The sequence below is a fragment of the Sinocyclocheilus anshuiensis genome, unplaced genomic scaffold, assembly GCF_001515605.1.
Source record: "Sinocyclocheilus anshuiensis isolate Anshui unplaced genomic scaffold, SAMN03320099.WGS_v1.1 scaffold67, whole genome shotgun sequence".
Classification (NCBI taxonomy): Eukaryota; Metazoa; Chordata; class Actinopteri; order Cypriniformes; family Cyprinidae; genus Sinocyclocheilus; species Sinocyclocheilus anshuiensis.
Genome location: NW_015552546.1, coordinates 2568753 through 2592216, shown reverse-complemented (window position 1 = coordinate 2592216; position 23464 = coordinate 2568753). Strand labels below are relative to the sequence as shown.

The 23464-nt window shown below is 34.9% G+C and overlaps 1 protein-coding gene across 5 annotated transcripts in view; it reads left to right on the top strand.

Annotated features, from left to right (window-relative positions):
- LOC107664192 (proto-oncogene tyrosine-protein kinase Src) overlaps positions 1–17402 on the top strand; it is a 52157-nt gene extending 34755 nt beyond the window's left edge. For 4 of the 5 annotated variants that reach the window (XM_016454675.1, XM_016454677.1, XM_016454674.1 and 1 more), the window contains 11 exons: positions 1330–1429; positions 3220–3237; positions 6738–6836; positions 9654–9757; positions 12369–12518; positions 13437–13592; positions 13728–13907; positions 14077–14153; positions 15426–15579; positions 15762–15893; positions 16793–17402. In XM_016454675.1, the coding sequence (XP_016310161.1) occupies positions 1330–1429; positions 3220–3237; positions 6738–6836; positions 9654–9757; positions 12369–12518; positions 13437–13592; positions 13728–13907; positions 14077–14153; positions 15426–15579; positions 15762–15893; positions 16793–17001 (1379 nt within the window). In that variant the 3' untranslated portion in view covers positions 17002–17402. The remainder of the gene's footprint in view (positions 1–1329; positions 1430–3219; positions 3238–6737; positions 6837–9653; positions 9758–12368; positions 12519–13436; positions 13593–13727; positions 13908–14076; positions 14154–15425; positions 15580–15761; positions 15894–16792) is intronic. The other variant, XM_016454679.1, reaches the window with a different exon arrangement.
- Positions 17403–23464: the final 6062 nt, after the last annotated feature.

Here is a 23464-nt window from a genome sequence, read left to right as displayed (position 1 = left end):
ATTTATGTATATAAAATTATAAAAAAAGTGCAGACCGTTTTGATGAATTCATTGTTTAAATCCCATGAATGAGATTCACAGGTAGACTTTTTTTTTTTAGCCTTAAGACTAAGACGCCACATCAGACCTTTAATGGACCATCTGATGCATACTGCATACAAAAATAGCACGGGATTTTCCAAACTCCTAAACTCCGATCTGATTGGCTGCTGTTCCAGGATCTCTGAGAGTTTTGTCTGTCTTTGTGGAAACAAATTGCATGATACCCAGCAATTTCTGTGGAAAACCACTTGCTGGATTTACTATAGTTTGTCCAGGAAATAACTGGCACTTTTTAGGTTTTGATTGTTTGAAATTTTGGCCTCAAAGTCTGTTAACATTTTGCATTTTGGTCAGTAATGATCTAAATTATCCAGTATTGTCTATGCAACCATTCTTGGAAACTGCTGCACCATTATTTAAATATGTGTTCAAATATTAATAAGCTTTTATTAATAATAATAAGTTATATAATTAAGTAAATCTACTTATGTATTAGTAATAATATTATTATACTATTATAATCATAATAGGCCTATATTATTATTTTTTTATATTTGTATATTTTCTGTTTTAATTTTAAAGTTTTAGTAGTTTTGTGTTTTTGTCATTTTTATTTTCTTTTGTTAAATATGTCTGTATAGTATTTATAGTTCTTAATTTTTTATTTAATTTTTGTTTTCGTTATTTTAGTACATTAAGTTAAACAAAATGAAAATGAGAAATGTTGCCTTTGCAACCAATTAAAAAATACCTTAAAATTTTTATTTGATATTTTTATATTTATCTCAGTCAGTTAATAACATTTTTTATATTATTTATTTTAATATAAATTTTTATTTTATTTCAGTTAATAAAATACATTTTCTATATTTAATTTTATATACATTTTATTTCTGGTAATAAAATATTTTTACATTTATTTTTATGTTAATTTATTTTATTTCAATTAATAAAAGATTTTTTTTTTAATACTAATTATTTTTGTTGATTTTATTTTATTTCCATTTTTTTTATGATTTTAGTTTTAGTTATTAACTATAACAACCCTGATTTGAATAAATTCAACAGCACATTAATAGACCAGTATGCAACAAATTCAAAATTACCCTCTTAGAGTCTTTATGTCGTTAGTCAAAAGTCTGACTGTGCAAGTCTAGACTATTTTTAGATGCCCATTTTCATTGGCAACCCAACATTATATTACTTGGGTTAATGTAATTTCCCTGCTGAAGTTTTTGAATTGCATCAAGGTAACGCTCTATGTTTGTCTCTTGTATTTTTCCATAGGCGGCGTGACCACGTTTGTGGCTTTGTATGACTACGAGTCACGAACAGCCACTGATTTGTCATTCAGGAAAGGAGAACGACTCCAGATTGTCAATAACACGTAAGAGAGGAAACACAAAAACACTCGCGCAAAAATAACAGGGCTCCGGAGGGCAATAGACACACCCACTGACGCAGACACACACACACACACACACACACGTCTCATCTGTCTGACTGCTGAAACCCCCCCCCAAGCACACGTAGCCCCCCCTCTTCCTCTTTGGTAACCATAGGAACTGGCTCCCTCTGAAGGCACTGTATTTGTGGGAGATGACGGCTTTTTGTTCTCTGGATTCCTTTTTTGGTCTTCCTGTGCACAATAAAAGCTCAGCTGCACGTCTTTACCTCCACTTCCCCTCCCAGACCAAAGGGAGCATTTTCCTTCCTTTCTACACCTGCGGTTCACTTCCTTATTCCAGTGCACAGCGCTACCATTAACAGAATAAAAACACTCTCAGAAACATCCTCTGGTTTCAGCACAAAGCAGACCTGGGGATTTGCTTTTTTATGTCAGGCTAGTATATGAGTGAATCTCTCGAAACGGAACATGGACGGGTCATATTTCACCCCCAAAATCAAAAGAAAGAAATGAGAAATGATATTTTGCTGAATGAAAATGAAGCCTGTGTTTAGTAGCATTAAGACTTTTTAAATTGTGACATCATTTTCATGACAATTATGCAGCTGTTCCTCACAAATTGTCATTTTCATTTCATGATACTCTTTTATTCATACTAATTTTGAATATAATCTTGATCTTTGTAACACTGAACAAATTACTGTATTACAGTAATGAGAATCTTTTAAAAATGATGGGATTTACAAACCAAAAATCAGAAGGAAAACTTCTACACAGTAAGAAGTGAGAAATGTGATCAACTGATATTAAAAGGTCCTGAAAATATATATATTTTTTAAATTAAAAAACACAGTAATATTGTGAAATATTATTGCAATTTAAATGTTTTCTATTTGAATATATATTACTTTTTTTACATTTTGCTTATTGCTTAAATTTAGCTGCTTAATGTTTTTTTTGGAAACTGCTTATATTTCATATTTTTCAGCATTTATTTGAAATCTAATTTTTTTAATTAAATTAAATAATATTATAAATGTCTTTACTGTCACTTTTGAACAATTCATTGTGTCCTTGCCAAATAAAAGTATTAATTTATTTAAAAAGAAAAATGTAAATGGCAGTGCATGTATACTTTGTTTTCATGAAAGAATGACTCTTATGAGTCATTTTTAATGAATTGTGCAGATTATCAGTTTGAAGAAGTCTGATGAATCATTCACTGAATGAATTTAATCCAAATTTGTATATGATTCATTATGATCTAAAGTCATTACTTTCAGTCATATTAGACTTGAAGTGAAGCATACTTAATGTGTCTTTTTTTAGACATTAAAACAAGTTACCAAAATAGTGTTGTGGTTAAGACCAATTTTGGGGTGTTTAAACCGTTTGGGTTAAAAAAAAGCCCTGGATGTTTTCATGAGATTCACCCTTTAAACCACAAGCAATCCCCACCGCTGTCCATAACCCTTCCCAGAAGCCCCTGATAATAAAGTAATCAGCTTTTTAACAAAATCACCAAGCTGCTCCGGCTTATCGCTGGGACCTTCTGAATCGTGTGTCAGCAGCAGAGATAATCAAACGCACATTACAGTACTCGACTGATGATGAGTTGGATAAATGCTGTGTTTTCAGTGCATCATTGCTGCAGCTGACCTTCAGTCAGTTTTTAAGATTATGTGGGATGTTTGCTTCTGCTTTTAATGTCCAAACACTTCATGTCTCCTCTGTGTTTTTCCTCTACACGCTCTCGCTCGTTTATGTAGGAGAAAGTTGAACCCCAGGTTGGTAAAGTTGCTCATGCTTTCAGCTTTCAGTGTCCATTTTCTGTGTGTGTATGTGTGTCTTTTCACCATTTGCTTGTCCACCTGAGATTTGTCCTGACTTTCTAGAGACTGTGGAAGTCGTCCAGAAATAGTGTCACACCTCCTCATAACTGGCTCACTCACGACCATTTTACATTTGTCCTTCACGTTGACTTTGTGGATGGTCCTTTGGTGTATTATCCATTGTTCCTTTACATTTGCTTAGGCTACATGCTAATTTCCATGCTATTGTATCTGTACTGTATGCTGTGCTAGATTAGAATAAGTGCGTAAGTCATAGAACGATGAAAATCATATCAAATATAACATTTTCTGTCCTATGTTGACACATTTCCTGTTTAAGCAGGACGTTGTCACAGGAACATGTCCACATGTTCCTTTTTTAGATCGCAAACATATAAAGTCGCAGATTTAGTGGGAGTAAATTAGCATAGAGTTGGCCTAAAAATGAGCAGACTCTGAAACCCACTAAAGTCTGATTTTGATTTCATGGGGTCATAAAGTGAATGAACTTAAAAGCAGCCATGTTAAAATATCATTAGCATTTAGCTAAATTAGCATAGTAAAATTGTAAACTAAAGGCTACGTGCTGCGTTTTTAGTTTTGCTAACTTGCTAGTTCTCATTCTCGTTCCGGAGATCATTTTATTGGACAAAAATCCATATGCACCTCACAAAATGAAAGATTAAATGCGTATATGGGCTAAAAAAATAGCACATATTCTATGCTAGGAGTTCACTATATGAGTTAAGCTAACAGACGTGGACTAAAATCCACAAAAGCTCAGTCAAGTTTTGATTTCATGTGGCCATTTAAAACTATAATGTTCAGGAAGCATTAGCATTTAGCTAAAGTAACATTAAAAATGTAAACTAAAGGCTAATGGGTGTGTTTAGCTAACTTGCTAGTTGTCATTCTCATTCTAGAGATCATTTTATTTGACACAAATCTGTATACCCCCCACAAAATGAAAGACTAAATGCCTATGCGTATATTTTTAGCACATATGTTAGGCTAGGAGTACACTAGCAGATGATATCAAAGCTAAAATGTAAATATCCATTCAAATTCAGTAAAGGTTTGATTTCATGTGGTCATATAAATTAATAAACTTCAAAAAACATTTCAGACAGCGTTAGCATTTAGCAAAGTTAACATAGTACAAATGCAAACCAAAGGCTATGGCTACATTTTCAGTTTAGCTAAATTAGCTAGTGTTTTTATAGCTAATATTATATAGTAATACACTTGCATACTAGCATATGAATGACATCAAAGCTTACAGGTTAATAAAAACAAATAAAATTCAGTCAGTTTTATGGGGGTCATTAATGAACTTAAAAGCAAGATAGCATTAGCATTTAGCTAAATTAACAGGAAAAAATGGCGCTGTTTTGACTCAATTTCGATGTTGTAGTAGGTGCATAATGGTTTTAAAATGTAACATTAAAAGTAGACTTTTTCATAAGTAATTTAGGTGTATAGATGTTAGGTGTACAGTGTTTTCTACATAAATTATTGCTCAATTGTAGCCTCATTGCTTTCTCCTCTCATATACCCTTCTTATCAGAATCACTGTTTTTATGCCTTTTCATACATAAATAATTCATTAACATCTGAATTTTGAATGGTACGCTGTGAATGAATAATATATTTGCATTGTATGAATATGAGTATGTGCCCATCTGTGTATATACTGTATGTCATTGTTTTCACTGGTGCGGTTATGTTTTAATTACGTTCAATGACAGCTAGCAGTAGCTCAGAGACCTGGGAGAGGTTTGTGTCGGGTCAGCATGTCGTGGTGATGGAAGAAGTCTTATTACTTTAGCTTAGGGAGTGAGTCACAGTCTGACACCCCACAGCTCACACTAAAACACAACATCTATTATTAAAAACCCATCAAGACTCCCAGAAAATAGAGACCCAGACAGATGACTCACTTTTTGATAAATCAACCAGTTTTGTAGTAAATAATTCACCCAAAAATGAAAAAATCCATCATTCCAAACCCATATGATTTTCTTTCTTTTATAGAACTTAAAAAGAGGTATTTTGATGAATGCTTGTGCTGCTCTTTTACACTTAATAAAGGCATATAGCATATAATAGTGCTGGGCGGTATGACCAAATATTCATATCATGGTATTTTTCAAAATTATACCGGTTTCACAGTATATAACAGTATTTTTTTTTCATGCATGACCGGGTGTTAACCACATTTTCTACTGATTGAGAGAGGAAATACGGCAGTAGATTGACTTAGAAAAAATGTGTCATTTTAACTGAAGATATTGTTTGTCATTTAGTGTTTCTGTAAAAAAACGTTATTTAAGTGACATACGTATATGTATTGCTGTATTGCGGTATATTAAAAATTAATATCATAACAAAAATAAGCACTTATTAACACGTATAATAATAATAATAATAATAAACACGTATTCGGTATGAACCAGTATACCTCCCAGCACATAATTTATTTTTTAAAGGAATCAATACTTTTATTCACCAAGGAAGCATTAAATTGATCAAAAGTAGAATTTGCAAATGGGATCTGTCTGTCTGTCTGTCTGTCTCACTCTCTCCCTCCCTATCTATCTATATCACTCTCTCCCTCCCTATCTATATCTCTATCTATATCTCTATCTATATCTCTATCTATCTATCTATCTATATCACTCTCTCCCTATCTATCCATCTATCCATCCATCTATCTATCTATCTATCTATCTATCTATCTATCTATCTATGTCACTCTCTCCCTATCTATCTATCTATCTAGATTATGCACTCCATATGAGAGGCATAAGATACAGTAGTAAGTGTAAGTAATATGGGTTTGGAACAACATGAGGGTGAGTAAATGACTGTTTATTTTGGGAGAAGTGAACTATCCCTTTAAATGTATGTTTCATTTATGCATAATTTGGCAGTGCAGGTAGTTAATGTCTTTAGAGCAGCTTTGTCTGCATTCTCATGGCTCATTTCATGGATTATAAAGCAGGAATAATACCGCAGATGTAATTTCAGGGTGTTTGTTTTGGGCCGTCTTGAATGTGTCACCAAATATGTTGAATGTGAGTTAAACTGCAGGTGTATTATGTGTGTGTTTTCTGCCGTCTTAGGGAAGGCGACTGGTGATCTATCTGTCTGTCTGTCAGTCATGTCTGTCATCTATCTGTCTGTCTGTCTGTCTGTCTGTCATCTATCTGTCTATCTGTCAGTCTGTCATCTATCTGTCTGTCATCTGTCTGTCTGTCTGTCATCTGTCTATCTGTCAGTCTGTCTGTCTGTCATCTATCTGTCGGTCTGTCTGTCTGTCTGTCATCTATCTGTCTGTCTGTCAGTCATGTATTTCAGGGTGTTTGTTTTGGGCCGTCTTGAATGTGTCACCAAATATGTTGAATGTGAGTTAAACTGCAGGTGTATTATGTGTGTGTTTTCTGCCGTCTTAGGGAAGGCGACTGGTGGCTGGCTCGCTCGCTGACGACGGGAGAGAGTGGATACATTCCCAGCAATTACGTGGCACCGTCTGATTCCATCCAGGCTGAAGAGTAAATCCTCTTCCTCCTCCTCTTTCTCTCCTTTTCTTTGCTGTTCTCCTCCCTGTGAATCTTCTGGTTTGCATTGTATTCCCTTAATTGTGATGTCAGATCTCTCAGTTCAGCTGAGTGTGATTCTAGGTCCTCATTGAGGATTATTTTACTAAACAAAACAATAGTTGAAAGAAATTTTTAACACTTATTTCAATTTGTTATGAGTCGGATGTTTAGTCAGTGAAGTGAGTCGATCACATGTTCATTTTCGAACCGCCCTGACTGATTCATGAGTCGCAAAACTGATTCATCAAAAAGAACCGGCTCATGAGAGTCATGAGAGTAGATGTCTGTCATCAATCTGTCTATCGATCTATCGATCTATCTATCTATCTATCTATCTATCTATGTCTGTCTGTCTGTCTGTCTGTCATCTATCTGTCTGTCTGTCTGTCTGTCTGTCTGTCATCTATCTGTCTGTCTGTCTGTCTGTCTGTCTGTCATCTATCTGTCTGTCTGTCTGTCTGTCTGTCTGTCATCTATCTGTCTGTCTGTCTGTCTGTCTGTCTGTCATCTATCTGTCTGTCTGTCTGTCTGTCTGTCTGTCATCTATCTGTCTGTCTGTCTGTCTGTCTGTCTGTCATCTATCTGTCTGTCTGTCTGTCTGTCTGTCTGTCATCTATCTGTCTGTCTGTCTGTCTGTCTGTCTGTCATCTATCTGTCTGTCTGTCTGTCTGTCTGTCTGTCATCTATCTGTCTGTCTGTCTGTCTGTCTGTCTGTCATCTATCTGTCTGTCTGTCTGTCTGTCTGTCTGTCATCTATCTGTCTGTCTGTCAGTCAGTCATCTGTCTGTCTGTCATCTGTCTGTCTATCTGTCAGTCATCTGTCTGTCATCTTGTCTGTCAGTTATCTGTCTGTCAGTCATCTGTCTGTCTGTCATCTGTCTGTCTATCTGTCAGTCATCTGTCTGTCATCTATCTGTCTGTCTGTCTGTCTGTCAGTCATCTGTCTGTCTGTCTGTCTGTCATCTGTCTGTCATCTGTCTGTCTGTCATCTGTCTGTCTATCTGTCAGTCATCTGTCTGTCGTCTGTCTGTCTGTCTGTCAGTCATCTGTCTGTCATCTATCTGTCTGTCTGTCAGTCATCTGTCTGTCTGTCTGTCATCTGTCTGTCTATCTGTCTGTCAGTCATCTGTCTGTCTGTCATCTATCTATCTGTCTCTGTCTGTCGATCTATCGGTATCTATCTGTCTGTTGATCGATCTATCTATGTCTGTCTGTCGATCTATCTGTCTCTCTCTCTCTCTCTCTCTCTCTCTCTCTCTCTCTCTCTCTCTCTCTCTCTGCCAGTTTCCAAGGAAATATATCTAATTTTCATTTCATTTAACGTGATTTACTAAAACAACTAGAGATAAAATAAAAAATTAATAAAAACTATAAAGACAAGACATAAAAAAATACAAATGACAAACACACAACACAATTACTAAAACTTTAGCAAAAATGAAAATGGAAAATATACAAAAATAACGATTACATTTTGAAAAAATAAAAACTAAATTCAGACTATTATTAAACAATAATATTATCTCAATGACACTAAAATAACACTGACACTCAACCCTTGTGACGTTACTAACAGAATGATTCATTCTCGCCCCTCTCTCTCTCCTTCCGGTCTGACCTTTGAGTCCTTCATATGCCCTCCTCCATTATCTGCGATGTAGTCTCTCCATCATCTCATCAGTTAGAAAGAAAAAACCCTTGTGGCCCAAAGACCTTTTCCTTCTTGACTGTGTAAAATACGTCAGTGTTTGCCTCAGGCGGCCCGTCTACTATTGTCTGTCCTGTTCATATTCCGGTCATTTTTCCTGAGACACACACGCGCTGTTGCTCAGTCGACTGCCGCATTAAACAAATACACACAAGCACTCCTTTGAAAACCTGTAATGACTCATTTTTCCACCCTTGCCTTGCCAGTCATCTCAGATTGACTCTGGAGAAAAGGTAAGACTCTGAGAGAGCGCAGCGGCTAACAACAAACTGCGCTGATTTATAGACACTAAATGTCACCGAGTCGCTCATGAATCCCAAACACCATCGTTTTATCGCTTCTGGGACTAAGAGTAGGAATATTACAACCTGAATCAGTGTTCAATATCTCATGCAGCACAATTCAGATGACGATTATTGTAAAGTATAATCATTTCAGGCCCAAAACATGCAAGTTAATGCAAACGTTATTAGGTACGCAAGCTCAATTTCATAATAGATTAAATGTACACTACTGTTTAAAAGTTTGGGGTTAGTAAGATATTTTAAAAATAAATTTTAGCAAAGACACATTAAATTGATCAAGAGTGACAGTATAGAGATTTAGAATGTTACAAAATATGCTGTTTATCAGAAAATCCTAAAACAGTTTGTACAAAAATATGAAGCGCCACAGCTGCTTTCAACGTTGATAATAACAATAAATGTTTGTTGAGCAGCAAATCATCATATTGGACTGGTTTCTGAAGGATCATGTGACACTGAAGACTGGAGTAATTCAGCTTTGCATCACAGGAATAAATTAGATTTTAACATTGATTAAAATAGAAAAAAGTTATTTTAGATTCTAATGATTTCAAAATATTAATAAATAAATGCATCCTTGGTGAGTTTATTCTTACAGACACTAGACTTTTGAATGGTGGTGTACATGTTTGCTCAATGGGATGGCAGTTCTGAATGTGTACCAGCATAAGCTGTGTGTCTCTGATACTGTTACATGTGATTACTTACTCTAAATACACACTCTCTCTCTCTTTCTTTTTCTTCATCTCTCTCCAGATGGTACTTTGGAAAGATCACACGCAGGGACTCCGAGCGCCTCCTCTTGAGTCTGGAAAACAGGAGAGGAACTTTCCTGGTCCGAGAGAGTGAGACAACCAAAGGTGATTGAATGTAAACAGTACAAACGCTGAACACTTTTTTTTTTTTTTTTTTTTTTTTTATCTATTTAAAAGTAGTTTTTGTGTGTGTGCGTGCGCGGTAGCTAACAAACAAGATCCCACTGTAGGCTTGTCAATTTATATTGTTTAGTTTTCTTTAAAACTCAAAGGTTACGCAAAACCTGCAGAATAAAAAGGATAATCCTGGATCTTTCTTTTTTTTTTTTTTTTTTTTTTTTTTATCTATTTAAAAGTAGTTTTTGTGTGTGTGCGTGCGTGCGCGCACCGGGACAATGCACGTTAATAAATGTTTCTGTAAATGCACCAGATTGAACCCAAAGGTTATTTTTCATCTGTAGTCCCTGGACAGTGTTACAAGTCTTCCTAAAATGAAAATGTACAGAAATAGACAATTATTCAAATTAAAAACCAAAAAAAAGGAGCATAGCATTAACACAAACATATATGGCATACACATTATATTAAATATATAAATCCATCCAAAGGCACAATAAAATATTTTATTTATTAATCATTTAATATTAAAATAAAAAGAATTATTAAAATGATATCCACATAAAAAGGAGCAAAGCAAAAAAACACAAATATACGGCATACACAGTATATTAAATATACAAATCCATTCAGAGGCGCAATAAAATATTTAATTAAATTTAATATTAACATAAGAATTATTACAATTATATCCACATAAAACAAGGAGCAAAGCAAAAGCACAAAAAAAAATATTTCATACACAGTATATTAAATATATAAATCCATCTAACACCATAAAAGCACAATAAAATGTTAAGCTCTTTATTATTAATTCATTAATAAACAGTAATAAGAATTATTAAAATTGAATCCACATAAAATACTAAAAGGAGCAAAGCAAAAACCAAAATATATGGCCTACAAAGTATATTAAATCCATCTAATACCATAAAATCACAATAAAATGTTTTATTTTATTTATTATTAAATATAAAAAGAATTGTATTATTATTATTACTACTATAGCAAATAATTTTTTTTATAATTTATATTGTTTATTAATTTAAAATAATTATTATAATGATAATAGTAATACATATATTTTAACATTTTTAATTTAGATAAATTGTCATTTTTTTATTTTAATTCTGTTTACCACAGTTTTGTGAATTAATATAGAATTAATATTTTATAATTACCCTTTGTCTGGTGTCACAGTGTTGATTCAAAGGCCAAACTGTAGGGATGAATGGGAAATTGTGTCAGAATGAAATCTAGGGAATGAAACTCCATTCTTTCCAGCTTGGCACTCATAACATTAGGGTCAAGAGTTCAACATCCCAGGGAATGCAAAAACCTTTTTTTTTTCTTTCTTAACTTTTCTTTTTTTTTTTTAACGAAAGCATCTCTCAAAAAATTTTTTCCAGTCAAATTCAGAGACCACAGCTACTGTAACAGTTGCATAATAAAGAAACTATTCATATACACAGCGATGACAAATAACCAACACCAGTGTGGAGGACATTGCTCATGCGTGTGTCTACATTGAGGAAATTGCATTTCAGGATTTCAGATCAGAACAAAGTGCACGTTCAATTGAATTCCCCTTTTCTGCATTCCTCATCTCCTCCCTGCAGCCTTTCTCTCTCTAAACACTGTAAAGATCCACGCTCCATATATGGCCATTTACACAAACAACGTTCATCTGAGATGACATGTGAAGAGTACATATGGCTGCGTACGACAGTATACGAAGGTCAGAAAAGTGCTTGCAGGGATGAAGAGCGAGAAGTAGGTCAAGCGTATAACCGGGAGCCATAGCACACAGCTCATACGATCAGCGAGAGGCTCGCGGAGAGACCGAGAGAGACTGAAGATGAGTCAATCCCCAAAGAAACCAGGGAGCAAGTGACAGACAGAGTGAATGAATGTGTGTGATGACCACAGCGCCCTCTACAGAGCATTTTACACAGTGTTTATTAACCCTATGAAGACCTGGAGCCTGTTTCATAAAACAAGTTTACCAAATAAGCCAGGCTTATTTCAGTTAGTCTGACTTATTGTCTGCTGATATGGTTCAAAATAATTCAGACTAACTGAAATACGCCTGGCTTGTTTGGTAAACTTGTTTTATAAAACAGGCCCCAGAATCATCAACGTGATCAAAATGTTCCTGAAAGGCCTGTTATGCACCAGCTACTACATATTTTCTGTCGTCTGATTGATTTGAGTTGATACTTTTTTACCAAGTAAAAGGCCTTTTAAAGGGACAGTTCACCCAAAAATGACACTTCTTCTGTTGAACACAAAAGAAGATATTTTTGAAGAATGTTGAAGAAGCCAAACAGTTGACGCCGGTAGCCATTGACTTCAGTAGTATGGAAAAAATACTATGGAAGTCAATGGGGACCAGAAACTGCAAAAGAAAGAAAGAAACAAATGCACCAAATGGATGTTTTTGCTCAGATTAGTCGACTTCAAGGAAAAATAAAATACTACAAAAGTGTCGAATCTGGCACCCGTCATACTAATCTAACAGTTTCAAATCTAAATGTTTGTTAGTGCCGTCCATGTCATCCGCTTCACCTCTCAAATGTGTTCTTTGTGGTTTTTTTAGGTGCCTACTGTCTTTCCGTTCTGGATTACGACAACGTCAAGGGTCTAAATGTCAAACATTATAAGATCAGGAAGCTGGACAGCGGGGGATTTTACATCACGTCGCGCACTCAGTTCAGTACATTACAGCAGCTGGTCAACCACTACCACCGTGAGTCGCTTTCTCATAGACCTGCTCCTTTCTGAATGTCTGTGAAGGGAAGTGATACAGACTGGTATTTCTGGAAGTGGGAACTCGAGTTGTTGCAAAATAAGAAGACTGTTAGATCTATAAAAAATCTATTGCATAAAGCAATTACATAATGACTCATCCTTTACTTCTTATGCTGCCCTAAATATAGCATTAATAGGCCCTAAAACCCTGCTAAGAGAAAGATGTAAGATGTTTACCACATTTCAGTTATTTATGGGTTAAGTTATGGGTATTATTATTATTTGTATTAATATATTATTATTTATTGTCAATAATTATAATCATTTTGTAGATTACGTAAATTATTATTATTATTGAAAAAGAATAATACAAAAATAATTATAATACATTTAAGGTATGTTGTTAATTAAAAATTAATTAAATATTGCATTTTTATTAATTAATTTGTTAATGTGGTTAAATTTTATTTATTATGTTAGAATAAGTTATAAAGCATAAGTATTATATAGTAAGTTGTATAAGTATTTACTTATTTTTTATTCCGTTTTATTATTTATTTTAAATGATTTAATAATATATTAAATATTAATCTTCATTTATTAAGGTATACTAAAAATATTAAAATAATTGTATTATTATTAAAAATAATAAGTTATATTTATTTATTATTTATAATAAAAAAAAATGTTTGACTAGTAATAATACATTTCATTTTAACTTTTTAATTTAGTTAAATTGCCATTTTTAATTTTAATTCTGCAACAAAAGCATCTTTGTGCATTTAATACAGAATCCGAATGAGCCAGAACTACCCATTAAAAAAAAAAGAAAATACTATTGCAGTAACAATGCAAAATTTTTTATCGAAAAAAAACAAAACATAAACACGCTCCTTTCTGTCTGTGTCCGTGACAGAGCACGCAGACGGCCTGTGTCACTGTCTGACTGACGTGTGTCCCGTGCTGAAGCCTCAGACTCAGGGCCTGGCACGGGACGCCTGGGAGATCCCACGGGACTCTCTGAGACTGGACGTCAAACTGGGCCAGGGCTGCTTCGGAGAGGTCTGGATGGGTAAGACTGCTTCTTTCAACTTCCTTCCTTCGAAAACTAAAGCTTTGTGAGTTAAATTAGAAGTTCACCAGTACAAAATACCACAGCTGTGTAATGATGCAAGCAAGAGTTCACAGTGTCTTTTTTTCCCATCAGGCACTTGGAACGGCACGACATGCGTGGCCATCAAGACCCTGAAGCCTGGCACTATGTCTCCTGAGGCCTTCCTGCAGGAAGCACAGGTGATGAAAAAACTCCGGCACGAGAAGCTGGTGCAGCTTTACGCCGTCGTCTCGGAGGAGCCCATTTACATCGTCACTGAGTACATGGGACAAGGTCAGTACAGAGATCCAGTGCACTATATTGGGCCAAAGATGTCTAAGAAACGAGAACTCGCTGTAAGATGTGTAAATAGAGCATCAAATCTGGTTATAGCAGCTTTGTGGTGAGGTCTGCCAGTAAAGGTGTGAATAGAGATGTGACGCAGTGATTTCTGCTTTCACAGGAAGTCTGCTGGATTTCCTGAAGGGTGACATGGGGAAAATGCTGCGGTTGCCTCAGCTTGTGGATATGGCCTCTCAGGTACTTTCATACTGGCATTATGATAGGATATCTAATAATGAAATCACAAAGAAAAATACACTTTTTTTTTTTTTTATGTTTTGATACTTAAATAAAAAGTAATATAATTGGAAACGTTATATTAGAAAATGTACATTACTGATCAAAAGTTTGGGTGTGGTAAGTTGTTGTTTTTTTTATGTTTTGAAAGACATCTTATGCTCACCAAGGCTGCATTTATTTGATATAAAAATGCAGTAAAAACAAATATTTTTGCAATTTAAAATAACTGTTTTCCATTTGAATGTATTATAAAATGTAATTTATTCCTCTGATCAAAACCGAATTTTCAGCATCTTATCTATCTATCTATAATTTTTATCTATAACTTTGATGAATTGAAAGTTCAAAAGAACAGCCTTAATAATTGAATGCATCCTTTCTGAATATAAGTATTATATTATATTATATTATATTATATTATATTATATTATATTATATTATATTATATTATATTATATTATATTATATTATATTATATTATATTATATTATATTATATTATAAAGTATTATATTATATTATATTATATTATATTATATTATATTATATTATATTATGGAACTGAACACATTTTCATGACTCCAAAACTGACTAAAAATGTTGAAGAAAAAGTATTATTTACTTTACTAAAAATAATAATTGCGAATTTTATGTTTGTTGTGTGTATTATATATATATATAATTTTTTTTCATGACTCCAAGACTGACTAAAGTAGCCACAAATCGATTTTAGTTTTACTTTTTGATACAGAATCTTACAACCCACTGTAATTAAACATGAAAATGCCACTACATAACAATAGCAATGACCCTAGGCTACTCTGAAACATTATATACATTTGCAATAAATAAATAAATAGATTAAAAAAATGTAGTTCCTGTAGCTCAAACAGTACAGCACAGCACCAATGCCAAGGTCATTATCTTGAAAGCAATGTAAGTCGCTTTGGATAAAAGTGTCTGCCAAATTCATAAATGTAAACGTAATTAAATTAACACTCGTAGAGTAAAAAATAAAAATCTAAATAAAAAAACTGTATAACCCTGTACTGAAGGAGGAACTATGCTTAGAGACTTGAATACTGTAGAGCGCATCACTAAAAACAGCATTGTGGTGGTGGTTTTTGCATGGCCAAGCGCCACTGACACGGTCTTCATAATGTATATGAATCTATTTCTATTCTGTGGATACTCTGGAGGGCGGTGTTATAATTTATGGTGTTGTCCTCAGATCGCCTCTGGGATGGCGTATGTGGAAAGAATGAACTATGTGCACAGGGACCTCAGAGCTGCCAACATCCTGGTGGGTGATAACCTGGTGTGTAAAGTGGCTGACTTCGGCCTCGCTCGACTCATCGAGGACAACGAATACACAGCCAGACAGGGTGAGCAGGAGCACTGCGACTCCGTCCTTCTCCATGTTCTTCACATCTTCAGTTGTTTCCTGAGGCCGTAACGTCGCTGTTTCATTTTCAAGACTTAATGCTGTTGCCTTTTCTGCGCTTCGACCTTAATTGAATCAGTTTAATCATGATGACAGGCCGCTCTTAAATCATTATTACAACAGGAGCCAAGTTTCCCATCAAGTGGACTGCGCCAGAGGCGGCGCTTTACGGCCGCTTCACCATCAAATCTGACGTGTGGTCGTTTGGGGTCTTACTGACGGAGCTGGCGACCAAAGGCAGGGTGCCTTATCCAGGTACTACTGCTCTACAGTCAAATATTAATCAGAGTCACCGGCTCATCTTATTCAAAAAAAATTTATTATAAATGATCTCTAATATTTATATATATAAAAATATATATGTGCAATTACATATTGAAAAAAGCACTATATATGTTTTGAAAAGTAATTAATTTAAAAGTATAAATTATGCTATACATTATTTTAAAACTATTTATTTTAATTTTTTCCCAATGAGTCCAGTGCAGGGTTCATCATCTCTAAAAAAAAAAAAAAACTGAATCTTTTAAATATTAATCTTTTATATTATTCTTATCATTATTATCCAATGCAAATCCAATGATTTTTTTTTTATCTCTAACAAAATGTAATTCTTTTAAGCTTATAAAACAATTACATATTATTTTCACTTAGAATTATTCACACTGAATCCAACACATTGAGTTTAAACATTTTTGTTTATAAAAAATAATAAATGTTTTTGAGATTTTTTTTTTCTTCCACTGGCCATAATGTAATAATTTGTTTAAAAATATGTTGTTGTTATTATTATTATTATTATTTCCAAATTATTCACATTGAGTCAAATGCCAGGGAAAAAATTTAACACTTTTAAACTTAAAAGAAATTCCATTCAACACAGTGAGTTTTTTTTTTTAATTATTATATTTAAAATGAATATTTAAAAGAAAATGTAAAAAAAATGTTTTGAGGGTGTTTATGACAATATAACACATAATATTGTCATATTAAATGACATTTTAAAGAGCACTCTGCGCAAAGGACACATGAAAGCATTTCCGGTTGTTCCTCCCTGCTGACAACCCACATCCTCTGCCTGGTTAAAATGTGCCTGCACCACAATCTGACACCTGACCCACATCCACCCTGCTTGACGTGTCTCCTCCGCTCAGGTATGGTGAACCGGGAGGTGCTGGACCAGGTGGAGCGCGGCTACAGGATGCCCTGTCCCGCCGAGTGCCCCGAATCCCTGCACGAGCTGATGCTGACCTGCTGGCGCAAGGAGCCCGAGGAGCGGCCCACCTTTGAATACCTCCAGAGCTTCCTGGAAGACTACTTCACCTCTACTGAACCACAGTACCAGCCGGGCGAGAACCTCTAGAGATGCAGATCCAGTCAAGTGTGAGAGCAGCAAAAAGGATATCATTTCCCTTACCGGGAAAAAGAACGCGGGATGTTTGTGGCATAACCCAACCAATACTGATCCACACGTGACGACAACGTCGCATCCAGCTAAATCAGCCCATTTAAAGCAACTTACTGGGTTTTCACATGGTCTCAAGTGTTACAGCATTATAATCGCATGTTTCTCCACTTTCATCGCAGATGAGCTGCAAACAGCAAGACAAGATGCATCTTTTCTGCAAATAAATTCAATAACAAATTGCTTCTTCAGCCGCCGTTGTTTCTGCTGATAATTGATCCCTAGCTGTTTTCTTGACCTCGATATACCACCACTTCTCTTCTAAACCCTTTTAGCGGATGCTCCAGATCTGTCATTCATCCTCCAAAGTAATTAATTTAAAAGTATAAATTATGCTATACATTATTTTAAAACTATTTATTTTAATTTTTTCCCAATGAGTCCAGTGCAGGGTTCATCATCTCTAAAAAAAAAAAAAAACTGAATCTTTTAAATATTAATCTTTTATATTATTCTATAAATTATTATTTAAGAATTATGTCACCCAAAATGTAATAAAGTAAAAGTATAAATTATTAAGCTATAATAATAATATTTATATATGTATACATTTATGTGTGTGTGTGTGTGTATCCTAAAAAAAACTTTTTTTTAATTTTTAAAAATAATAATAATAATGAATTCATGTATTCCATTTGTTTAAAGAATGGTACATTATTGTTATCATTCATCCTCCTCCCACAATCCCTCACTTCTATCCTCTCCCATCCCCCTTCAAACCCCCAAAGCGTCAGCTCCATCAGCTCTGGTGTTCGTCGTGAACCCTGCGACCCGTTCTCAAGCTCAGATGGACGAGGTTTGATCGCCAACATCGCATGTTGGGAGACATCTGTGACCGCAGCTCTCTCGTGACGAACAGACGTTCCCGTTAATGTCTTCCAGTAGATATCCAGGGGCTGTATCTGAACGTGGTATTTTATGCCTTTTAATGGTAGAAATGAGCTTTTTGTCCCACTATGCTTGTTTGTTTCTTTTGTATCGACCTGGATCAACTGGAATAAGAACGTGATTGGTTGAACACTGGTCACATGATTGGAAGTCGTTCTGAATTCTGAATGATGGAAACGAAACATTCTTTCTTTTAATATGGATCGTTCAGAATGTGGTTTCATTTGATGCAGTTATTCTACTCTTCTAGTATTCGAAACAACTACTGATATATAGCATTGTTTTTGTTTAAAGCAGATATGACTGTATAGTCCTACTTTGTGTGCCAATACAAAGGAAAAAATGAATTTTGTACTGTTTTATTATGTATAAAATGTATTTTTATTAATGTTGTTTTTGTAACAAAGAGGATGAGCAGGCTTTGTTACTAGAATTTAAAGGAATAGTTCACCGAAAAAAATGTCATGTAAAACACGAACGGAGATGTTTAGATGAATGTTCGTGCTGCTCTTTCCCATATACAGTACTTTTACATTTATTGCATGAGAAAAACATCCTCTAAATATCTCTTTTTGTATCCCATGAAAATGATAACAGCATTAATATTTGGAATAACATGAGGGTGAGTGAATTATGACATTTAAATTTGTACACTGCGAAAATGTTTTTCCCCTCTTAGCATTTTTGTCTTGTTTTCCCATTACAAATATCTTAACATTCATAAATCAAGCAAAATTATATAAGAGAGTTGTTTTCTGAAATTAAATGACTCTATGTTTAAAACAAGAAAGATATCTGGCAACCCTTAAAATTATGTATTTTTCTTCCCTAATTGTCAGATTTATTTTTCTCGTTTTAAACATAAACTCACTTAATTTTTATCAATTTTTTTCAGAAAACATAACTTTTTATCGTAAGAATTTTGCTTCTCAAGTTGATTTAAGAATGTTGAAATATTTGTACTGGAAAACAAGACAAAAACACTGAGGAAGAAAATCTACTTTTGTAGTGTCGGTGAACTATTGCTTTTATCACTCATGAATATTGTTTGAACTGACTCCTCAAAGCTTGTTAAATGCTTGAATTTCAAACGTTTTATCTTTTTGGCTTTTTTGAGACAAATTCTGATACGTGCTGTCAAAGTCGCCAATATGTTATATGCAAAATAGCCATTGTTATATATAATTGTGGGTAGCGACCTCAATCCCCTCGCTACTGCTTTCCTATAAGATCCATAGAAAGCCATGAACCTTGTCTGTGAGGTGTTAGTGATGGTTTGAGATACCCGAATAAATAATATAATCACTGCTGAGACAATGTAGAATGAAATAGTTTGTGCTGATATGATGATGGTTGCATCGATGGTAAGGGTTTAGAATGGCATGCAGCTGTAATCGCAGTAATTTAGCTGGTAGATGTGTGACGCCTGTCGATATTCTGTAAATACTTTCGTATGTAAATATTCTTTTCATATTTATTCATATTGCCTCAGTTTACGTTCAGCAGAGCTTTGCTCGTTTTTCCCCGTAAGATCAACGCTATAGGTAGACATTCGGTCCTGCGCGAAGCTGACCGCAAAAATATCCTAGTTGCGTTCTGCAAATCTGGTTTTCCTACAGCAACTGAATGCATAGAGAAGCAGACAATCACAAAACAGGAAGGATTCACAGATTCAAGTCGCTTTCTTTATTTTTATTTACAGTAAGAAGCTCACCTTTACGAATCATTTCTTTAGGTGTGACTTTGGCACTGTTTTATTGTTACTTTTTAACTGTTTTAACTTGCAATAAATCTGCTGTTGATTTTGACCGGTAGTTACTGCAAAGTAAACTGCACTGTATGCATCGCTCTGATCGTAATGTGACTTACGGAGGATATTTGACGATGAGTGGACGATGGCGTGTTCTTGGTTCGTGCTGTAGAACTGGAAAATAAAATTGAGAAGTAAAACGAGTCAGATCTACAATTATCCACAATATTAGTGCATCCCCATCTAATGTATTCAAACTATGCAGTTGTTGAGTTGCGTGTCTGTATTTGAACTGCAGTTGCTCACAATCCAGGTACTTGCTCCCAGTGTACAGTTCTGCAATGACTGGTTTCAAAATATGAAATAACACTGAAATGAGATTTGTACTTAAAAAAAATTATGACATGGTGTTATCTTTTTTTTTTTTTTTTTTTTAGTGCAATAAACTGTTTCTAAAGCTTAGATTTAAGCACAGGAGAGTTTTTATTTCTCAACTTGTTTTTGAAAGAATAGTTAACTCGGAAATTAAAATTTGCTGAAAATTTAGGCCTCAGGTCATCCAAAGTGTAGATGAGTTTGTTTCTTCATCAGATTTGGAGAAATTTAGCATCACATCACTTGCTCACCAGTGGATCCTCTGCAGTGAATGGGTGCCGTCAGAATGAGAGTCCAAACAGCTGATAAAAACATCACCATAATCCACACCACACCAGTCCATCAGTTAACATCCTGTGAAGCAAAAACAAATATGACTGTGGATTTTGATGTGAGAGGAAAACAGGAGATGGACTTTTTCACTGGAGGAAGCGTTATTGGCAATTATGGGCTGATGTTTTGGCCAGAAGTGACAGTTTAAACGTCTTATTGATTGATTTGGCTCTTACAAACACATAGCTTTTCGCTCCACTTTAAGATGTTAACTGACGGACTGGAGTGGTGTGGATTATTGTGATGTTTTTATCAGCTGTTTGGACTCTCATTCTGATGGCACCCATTCACTGCAGAGGATCCATTGGTGAACAAGTGATATAATGCTAATTTTTTTCCAGATCTGTTCCCTCGAATTAACAACTCATCTACATCTTGGATGGCCTGAGGGATTTTCAGAAAATGCTCATTTTGGGGTGAACTATTTTACCTTTAAGTTTGAATGCCCTGATATTTTCCTTGACAAAAAAAACAGAGATTATTAACCTGGCCATTCCTTGTTACTGTTTTACAGCTGGTTCTGTAAGGAAATGCAGTCAAATCTGGCCTCAAGCATTTACTGTGATTTGCTAAGCAGAGAGTTAAAGGAAAATTGTTGCAATAGTGTGTGATCCTAATAACTCACATTAATACGTTGTCTGTATGAAGAACTGAACCTGCAACATTTGTGTAAGTAGCACAGATCTGGGCAAATGCATACATGATATATGCTCATTACCCTTGAATTATGCCTGCTCATATTAATTATTATGATGATATGATTATGATAATAGACTTAATATATATAGTGTTAATTCTGCCATAGGTGAAAAGTGAATGGCCCTTAAAAAGCATTTTAAGTGGGGTAAATAAGTCCATATAAGAATATAAACTGCAGTTCAAGAACAGCAGTTCTAATATATAAAGATAATAGCATGACTTAATGATATTAGAGAAGCTCAGTCTCTTCATTTTTTTAATAGATTTAGGCTAGCTTTTATATTTTATTCTTATCAAGCAAGCATTCATTCATTGTTTTATTTTATTTTTTACTTTACCTGTTTTTTTTACATAAAATAAAGGGGTTATGTTAAAAATAATAATATATAATAGAATGGTAAATGGAAAGACGATTAATGAAAACAAAGGAAAAACAAAGGTGTTCCCCAGCAGAAGGTCCATAAATCCCATGTGATCCGACATCATTCAGTCTGATCCCTTTGGGCTCCTTAAGGATTTTTTTTGCGTTCATCTGCTTTTACCATTTGCTTTTTACATTGACGATCACTCTCTAAAAACTAATACAATCAGATAAATAATTTCTCAAATATTTATTACGAGATATACTGATAAATTTAACGTTTTAAATTAACGAACGTTTCCTTTTAGATGTCAAATAGACGTCTATTAGATGTCTTTAAGATGTTTATGATTTAGAATGTATGTAAATCTTACAGATGTCTGTCAGATGTTTGCACACAACAGGTGCTTTCCAGATCAAGTGATCTTTAACAGACATCTTGCAGACGTATGTGTGCTTTCTGGGATTTAAAAAAAATATATAACACGGCTGAAGGCACAACAAGCATGGGAACAGACAAACGGAGTCAACTGAGTGAGTCATTTACACTGGAACCGGTCCGATTGATTCAAACTGAAAAACAGATCAATTTTCGAATTTCGACAACACTTGTTAAGGTTTTTTTTTAAAGCACATATTGATAGGTGAAACGGAGCTTTTCGAAACTCCAAATCACCATTGCATTGCAAAATGATTCACCGTTTCGAAGCGCTTGAATCACTTGATTCATCGGGACTTCAAAGCACATATTGGGAATCATTTGATCAGGACTTCGGAGCGCTTATCGCGTATTATTTGATTGAACGGGACTTCTGAGCAGGTTCACAAATCTTATGATTCATATCGGAACTTGGAGCGGGTTTGCCAATCATTTCATGAATTGAAAGATTCGTGATATGCTCCCGATCTGAAATATGGTTCGCGAATCATTATTCAGATAGGGACTTCGGAGCACGGATTTAATTTACTTCGGAGCGGGTTCGTGAATCATTCAGATCAGGACTTCGAGAAACATTTGATTTAGATTGGAACTTCGGAGCAGGTTCGCAAATCCTTTGATTCAGATTGGAACTTTGGAGCGGGTTCGCGAATCATTCAGATCGGGACTTCGGAGCGGGTTCGAGAAACATTTGATTTAGATTGGAACTTCGGAGCAGGTTCGCAAATCCTTTGATTCAGATTGGAACTTTGGAGCGGGTTCGCGAATCATTCAGATCGGGACTTCGGAGCGGGTTCGAGAAACATTTGATTCAGATCGGGACTTCGGTGCAGGTTCGCAAATAATTTGATTTAGATTGGAACTTTGGAGCGGGTTCGCAAATAATTTGATTTAGATTGGAACTTCGGAGCGGGTTCGCAAATAATTTGATTTAGATTGGAACTTTGGAGCGGGTTCGCAAAAAATTTGATTTAGATTGGAACTTCGGAGCAGGTTCGCAAATAATTTGATTTAGATTGGAAATAATTTGATTTAGATTGGAACTTCGGAGCGGGTTCGCAAATAATTTGATTTAGATTGGAACTTCGGAGCAGGTTCGCAAATAATTTGATTTAGATTGGAACTTCGGAGCAGGTTCGCGAATCATTCAGATCGGGACTTCGGAGCGGGTTCGAGAAACATTTTATTCAGATCGGGACTTCGGAGCGGGTTCGCAAATAATTTGATTTAGATTGGAACTTCGGACCGCGGATCATTTGATTCAGATTGGGACTTCAGAGCACGCATCAAATATCATTTGATTCAGATTGGGACTTCGGAGCACGTATGAAATATCATTTGATTCAGATTGGAACTTCGGAACGCAGATCGCGAATCATTTGATTCAGATCAGGACTTAATCAGAGCGGGTTCGCAAATAATTTCATTTAGATTTACACTGGAACCACTCCAATTGATTCAAATTTGTGACTTCGATCATTCAGTTCATGCGATTCACTAGCAAAAAAAAAAAGCC